The 7,588-nt window shown below is 42.5% G+C and overlaps 1 protein-coding gene across 1 annotated transcript; it reads right to left on the bottom strand.

Moving 5' to 3' along the window:
- Positions 1-6,482: 6,482 nt before the first annotated feature.
- Positions 6,483-7,325, bottom strand: LOC124658231 (E3 ubiquitin-protein ligase SIRP1-like). Its single transcript, XM_047196623.1, has one exon. The coding sequence runs from the start codon at positions 7,099-7,101 to the stop codon at positions 6,622-6,624; it is 480 nt and encodes a 159-aa protein (XP_047052579.1). The 5' UTR covers positions 7,102-7,325; the 3' UTR covers positions 6,483-6,621.
- Between the last annotated feature and the right edge of the window lie 263 nt (positions 7,326-7,588).

Raw genomic sequence — 7,588 nt, 5'->3', positions numbered from 1 at the left:
TTTCCAACAGTGGATGTACATTTTACATACTAAAGAAATTAGAAAAGAACACACAGGCCCTTGCACTTTACACTGAAGACCTTAGAAGAAAAACTGGAAAATCAATCAAGGCCAACTACTTCTCCACCACATGTCTGATGCACATCACAATCAACCTCACTATCGTTGGGGACGGAACCACTTGGGCGGTGAGGTGGGAGCCTACTGCACTGGAGCCAAAGGACCTTCACAATGGCATAAAAGCCTGGAGGTTGAAGAAGACATCTGGACGTAGGCCAGAAGCAACCTTCACTAACACCAAGTCGGCCATGTAGTACACCGACGAGCTTGCTGGCATGAGAAAACTCCCAAAGACGATCTCGAAACTCCGGAAGGAAGTAACGGTCACCGGCACTGGAGGTGGGAGAGGCCGCCTTTCAGCCATGGAGTACACCGACGAAATCATCGGCCTGAGAAACCTCCTGAGAGAAGCCAGATCTCTACATGTTGTAGATCCGGGCGCCAGCAGTTACAGCAACTCGAGCTCCGTCCTTCCTCGCCTCCATGGCGAGTGAAAAGAGGAGATCTTGCAACAGAACCGCGGTTCTCGAAGCCACCAGGAACGCAAACCTTGGCCTTATTTGATGGCATGGACACTCACTTCGCTCGCCACCACATCTAGCTCCCACCATGGAAGCACCGCGACCAGAGCAAGAAGAAGAAGCCCACACCATATATGGCCGGAGAGATCTGTATTTTTCTCCCCCGCATGACGCCAAGCTATGACATAGAGCCAACTCCTAGCACTATGGCTACACATAAGTTACTCTGGCCGGCAAGGCCACCAGGGAGGGCTTAGGATTTTCCCTGCTTTTCTCGGTGGACTCTCAACAAGGTTGGAATGAGAGCGAGCAGGAGAGAGGGAAATTGTGTGCGCTACCGGATTGGGAATTTGGGATTGGATACTTCATACATAGATTCACGCCCTACCATTTTCCTCTGTCTAAGGAAAAGATTTCTTTTAACACTATACATGATGGAGACTAAGGGCATGTGCAACGGTGGCAGTATCAATCAGCTTCCCCAGCTCAGAAATGTAAATAAACAATATTAAACCACTGTTCAAGCCAATCTCCACCCAAGGCACCAGCCCCACTGAATAACAGCTTTTTCTCTTCTCTCACTTAACCTTTCTTCCTTATCGGGCTAGCCTTCTCATAGGAGCATTTGCTCTCATTGGGTGAATCCACATTTTGAAGTGTCAAAAAATTCTCAACTAAATTTTTACATGTACATCTAGACATTTTATGTTGGTACACAAATTTTCAAAAAAAGAAAAAAAATTATGTGGCTCCTGTAAAAAAGACAAATTTTGATGTTGTAACACGACTACGTACAGCACATTTTTTTGTCTTTTTTGTACACACGACAGAAAATGTTGTTTTTCCACGAAAACTTATGTATGAACATAGAATGTCACGATGTACACCAAAAAATTTATGTCAATTTTTTTTGACATTTTAAAATATTTTGTATAATGGGAGCATTTGCTCCTATGAGCCAAAACACCACCTCCCCTTCTCTTCTCTTTCTCTCTCTTGTACCTTTTCCAACCATTCTTGGACGAGGTAGTAGCCTCTTCTGCAGGCAGCACCTGCCACCTTCGAGCTATCGCTTTTCTGACAACATCTGTGGAGCATCATGTTGAGGCCACGCGTTGGCTATGCCTTAATACCACCATATGACTACTCAAGACTGAAATGACGCAAGTTTCAAGATTGATAAATACCACATACATCTCATTACCGAGAGTACCAATTAACATTTTTTTTATTTTGAAACAAATGGCGCACTTTACTGATAAAAAACCAGCAAATTGTTCATTACATCAATCAATTGTGTGAATGCTTCAATCAAGTCAAGGCAGTCGGATTCATCCAAGATTTTTTTTTTTTTGAGAGTACGCGAACGCTTACCTTAATTTTATAGAAGGCAGAAAAATTTACAAAAACAGCATCGATGAGATTAGTCATCATCATCATTGTACCAAGCAGGCAAGTAGGCACCGACATACTACAGGGTCAATGAGAAAAGATGGCCATGATTATTATACGTGCCAAAGCCAATAGCGCGTCAGACCGAGTAAAACATGGGAAATCACACGTAGGCGAGCTGGAAGTGCTCGTGCAGTCGTGCGTGTGAGTGTGATGCATATAGACACGAAATAATAACCAAATAAACACAGTTAGGAACTGAGTCTGCGAAATCGCGTCTCTAGCTACCGGGTCGTTGAGGTGTTAATTTAAGCTTCCGCATTGCTTCTCACGACCTCAACAGCTAGTGTTAGGTCAGTGCTTGCCATCCGAACACAGCTCGTCGCCTCGTCAGCTAACTTGGACGCAGACACACCAACATAATCAGTACGTTGACAAAACAACACGTAATGGACCATCTCAAAGTCCGCACGTATTGTCGAGTTCAGATTACTAGCAACCTGGCTTTGTGCTGTAGTCCGAACCTTGTACTACCAGTTAGACTAATCACAATGAAAAATATCACACACTACTATTATGTATATGATATTTATTTATAATATTTTCTCTACAGTGTATAGTATCATGAAGTAGTAACATAGTTTTATCATATTTAATATTTTGTAAAATTTCAATGCAAATTTTTATACATATATATTTTTTCTATTAAATTTGCATACGATATCTAACTATGATTTGTCATTGTAATTTTGATGGTTTAAATCTAACTCGATTACTCCTCCTAACATTTTCTTTATCATAAGACATTTTTTTCGAGTCTTTCTTTCCCTAGTAATAACTTTAGGAATCTCTATATTCTCGTCACTCCAAAACTCCTCTTCTGCTTCTAAATCATCACACAAATCAGAAGCACGGGAAACCAGCAAACAGTTTTGTGACCGTGTATCATTACCTTTTAATAATGTGATTGATCTTTGTTTTTCAAAATCTTTTATCAGCTTGGCAGATTTAATACACTCAGAAAGGGATACACCTAAGGAAACCCCCAAGATCCTAGCATCATCAATTATTTGATCATCCTCGAAAGAAGTAATAGAGGTTGGTTTTATTTGAGAGCTTTCAGAAAGGGGAACTTCCGCTTTACAAATTGAACTTTGGGGTGATTACTTTATTACCGAAAAAGGAAAATGCAACTCAGATTCAACAATATAGACCAATTTGCTTACTTAATGTGAGCTTTAAAATTTTCACTAAAGTTGCCACTAATCGTATTTCGGAGGTAGCTCAAAAAGTCATCAGACCTTCTCAGACGGCTTTTATTCCTGGAAGACACATTTTAGAAGGGGCTGTGGTACTTCATGAGACAATACATGAAATGCATAGAAAGAAACTTGATGGGGTTATTTTTAAAATTGACTTTGAAAAGGCGTATGATAAGGTTAAATGGCCCTTTTTGCAACAAGTTCTTCGTATGAAGGGCTTTGATCCAATTTGGTGTGATAGGATAAAGCAATTTGTACAAGGTGGGAGTGTTGGTATAAGAGTGAATGATGAGATTGGACATAATTTTCAAACTAGGAAAGGCTTAAGACAGGGAGATCCTTTATCCCCAATACTTTTTAATATTGTCGCTGATATGTTAGCGATTCTTATTGATAGAGCGAAGGAGGTAAGTAAAGTGGGAAGTTTGTTACCGCACCTTATTGACGGAGGAATTTCCATTTTACAATATGCTGATGACACAATTTTGTTTTTGGAACATGATATTGCTAAGGCCGTTAATATGAAATTGATTCTATGCATCTTTGAACAATTATCAGGTCCGAAAATTAATTTCCACAAGAGTGAAATCTTTACATTTGGTAAGGAAAAAGATATGGAGGATCAATATAGACACATTTTTGGATGTGAGTCAGGAACTCTACCCATAAAATACTTGGGAATTCCAGTACACTATAGAAGTTTGTGGAATGCAGAATGGAATCCTATTGAAAATCGGTTTGCTTCTAAATTAGGGTGTTGGCGTAGTAAATTGCTATCGTACAGTGATAGATTGGTTCTAATTAATTCGGTTCTTACAAGTCTGCTAATGTTTATGCTATCCTTCTTGGAAATCCCAATTGGGGTGAGGAAGAGGCTGTATTTTTATAGATCTAATTTTTTCTGGCAATCTGATGAGCATAAGAAGAAGTATAGGTTGTCTAAATGGAGTATTCTGTGTATACCAAAGGATCAAGGGGGATTGGGGATTGAGGTTTTGGAATTGAAGAATAGATGTTTGTTGAGTAAATGGTTGTTTAAACTCCTTACAGAGGAGGGTATGTGGCAACAGCTCTTATATAACAAGTATATGAAAAACAAAATTTTAGCTCAAGTTGAGGTTAAACCAACTGACTCACCCTTCTGGAAGGGTCTTATGCATGTCAAAGTGGATTTCTTTAAGAGAGGTTGTTTTAAAGTAGGGGATGGAAATTCTGTGAGGTTTTGGGAAGATGTGTGGTTGGGTGATACGCCATTATCTCACCAATATCCGACGTTGTACAATATTATTCAGCATAAAAATGTGTTAGTGTCGACTGTGTTTGCTACGCAACCTATTAATATTACATTTAGAAGAGGCTTGAATGATAATAAGTGGCTGCAGTGGTTACAATTATGCCAAAGATTAATTACAATCAATTTAACATCTGAATCGGATAAGTTTGTTTGGAAACTAAATGAGTCGGGTACGTTTACATTTAAGTCTATGTATCTTGATTTGATGAATGGGCATATTGTTTACCTTCGTAAGTATTTATGGAAGTTGAAGATTCCTTTGAAGATAAAAATCTTTATGTGGTTCCTTAATAATAAGGTGCTTTTGACTAAGGATAATTTAGCTAAACGGAAGTGGAATGGTTGTCAAAAATGTTGTTTTTGTGATTCCATGGAAACCGTGAATCATTTATTCGTTCATTGCCCGTTTGCACAAATAATATGGCGTATGATGTATCTTACTTACAACATTCTTCCGCCAGCTAATACTACTAATATGTTTGGTAGATGGCTTAATGGAGTGAGGAACGAGGATAAACAAAAAATTCGAATAGGTGTTTCGGCCCTATGTTGGGCTATTTGGAGGACTAGAAATGATATGATCTTTAACAAACAAAGTGGGACTAATTTTTTGCAGGTTATCCGGCGAGCTGCTCATTCAATTCAGCAATGGGCGTTACTCCTCCCTATGGAGCAGCGGGAGGCTATGGTTATTGGATGCAACCGGATGCTACGGGTTGCTCAGGACTTCTATTTCCAGGCTACTGGGTGGCGACATCTTAATAGAATAGCAAATGCATAGCCTTTCTATTAGACTTTTTGTGGCCTGGTTATTTCTGTTCCGAATTTAGATTCTCAGTGATTGTAATAAGTGAGGATGGTTTATGGTGAATTGACACTTGAGTTTTAATAAAAAAAGCCGTGTGCATCTATTGATGCAGAGGCTGGGGCGATGCTCCTTTATCGGAAAAAAAATCTAACTATGGTACCATTCTCACGTATATTCTCATTAATTATTGTGTTACATCTGATTTTTAACAGCATGATACTACCTATGATAATTGACAATCATTGCTTGTTGGCTGGGTACCAGACCTGATGGGGATTTGCTGGATATGGACGGAGCAGGGTAAGATTTTTGTTTAAGATAAAATAAAAAATGCTCTAAATGACCATGAAAATCTGCATCCACACAATACAACCGCGAAAGGTTCAAATATTCAATGCATAAAGTGATGCACAGAACCTAAATAGGTATTCGCAAAGCACTCAAATAAAAATCATGCTGTTTTACCAATGAAGAATTTTGTTTAAGATAATAGAAGACCGATGCGAAGGCTAAACTATCGTCAATCCTGGAGTGGAAGAAATCTAGTACTACTTCCTCTGTTCACTACTCCAATATAGAACTTTCCTAAAATATTTATACCATTAGCGAATAGAGGAAGTATTGTTTCTAGAGGGTAAAAGTGCCAAAGCATAAGCCCTGCGAACCAGAAGCCACATTGAGAAGTGCTTAATTAATCGTTTCATCATCGTGACGAAAAGCAACATTGTTTGCTCACATGTCAGCTAAGCCTCCCAAGATTGTTCCCTAGTAGTAACTGAACCTTGAGGATGACTGAATATTGTTCTTCTTCTTTGGAACTTGGAAGACAGGCAGGCAGGAGCAAAGCAAATTGAAAGGGGATGCCTTTTTGCGGCAAATGTGCACGATTAGGAATCAGATTCTCACTTCACAGCCACCTTGCCTTTCCTTCCACGAAAACTCAGAAAAAACACGGGAGTGCCTTCCCTTGCCCTCTTCCTTGATTCAGCTGATCGTGATGCCGAGTTAAGTGCTGAACTGACAGCAGTTTTCTTTTCGACAGAATGCTCGAGCGACAGCAGTTTTCTGGATCATCAAAAATTATCCGGTTGCTTGAAACAGCAGATCCTAATGCCTGCGTTTAAGTGCCGAACTAGTAACAAGAATGAGCTTCAATAAACCTTTCATCATCATCAAAATTAGTAAGGATTACATTTGTACAGCGAGTACCGAATACCGCTCTGAAAGAGAGAAAAAAAAGGCGCGGACGACGCGGTCCACCACGCGCGTCCTCCGCCGCGCCCATCACCCGGAAAGCACGCCTCCGGCGGCGGCGAGGTATCCGTAGGACGCGTCCCGCCGCACGGCCGCGCCGGCGACGCTGGTCCCGGCGGCCTCGTGCCGGCGCTTCTCGCGGCCGACAACGCCGTCTTCCTCGCAGGCGTCGTCCTCCCCGGCCGGCAGCTCGGCGCGGCACAAGGGGCAGGTGCTCCGGATCCCGAGCCAGGGCGCGATGCATCCGGCGTGGTACCAGTGCGCGCAGGGGAGGCGCACGACGGCGTCGGCGACGGCGATCTCGTCCGTGCAGACCGCGCAGACGGTGCCGGCGACGCCCGGCGGCGCGCGCACGGCCGGCGGGGGCTTCCGCGCCGGCGCCGGCGCCTCCGCGGGGGTCCGGGGATGGTCGACCGGGAAGGACTCGTCGTCGACGTGGTCGACGACGAGCGGGTTCCGGCCGAGGATGGAGGAGAGCAGGTACCGCGCGGTGATCCAGTCGTCGTCCATGTCCAAGAACGTACCTTTACTGGTGCTGGGGGATCTGACTTCTGAGAGGGGAGTAGAGGGAAGGAAGGGAGAAGGTTTGGGATGAGCCCTGGTGGGGATTAAATAGGCTTCTTCCTCTGCTACTAGTACTGAAGTTTGTCCCTTTCTCGTCTCAATTTGTCGTAGCCAGAGAGTAATTAACGATTCTGTTAGGCGTACGCCGCGTTCATCTATACGTATATCCTTTTATCTTATCCTGGTTTAGGCTCACGTGGTGGAACGGATAACATCATGGCACACTCATTGCTGACGTGACGATCAAAGCGACTCGTGCTACTACAAGAGTTTGCGAATTTCCAGCCTCAATAGATAGAGAAAATCCCTAACTTGATTCAGGGTACGATTGACTTGACAGGTCTGAACTCTGATGTGGTGTATGTATCCCTAGACAAGAGTCAAGAAGGCGAGCAAACGTGGAGGCCGAAACGCAGATCAGAATTGGTGGTAG

This window comes from Lolium rigidum, chromosome 5 (genome assembly GCF_022539505.1).
Source record: "Lolium rigidum isolate FL_2022 chromosome 5, APGP_CSIRO_Lrig_0.1, whole genome shotgun sequence".
In the NCBI taxonomy this organism is placed as follows: Eukaryota; Viridiplantae; Streptophyta; class Magnoliopsida; order Poales; family Poaceae; genus Lolium; species Lolium rigidum.
The sequence above is the reverse complement of the archived record's forward strand: the minus strand, read 5'-3'. Positions and strand labels throughout refer to the sequence as shown.

Coding starts and splice junctions, on each gene's coding strand:
- LOC124658231 (XM_047196623.1), bottom strand. CDS start 7,101: ATGGACGACGACTGGATCACCGCGCGGTACCTGCTCTCCTCCATCCTC.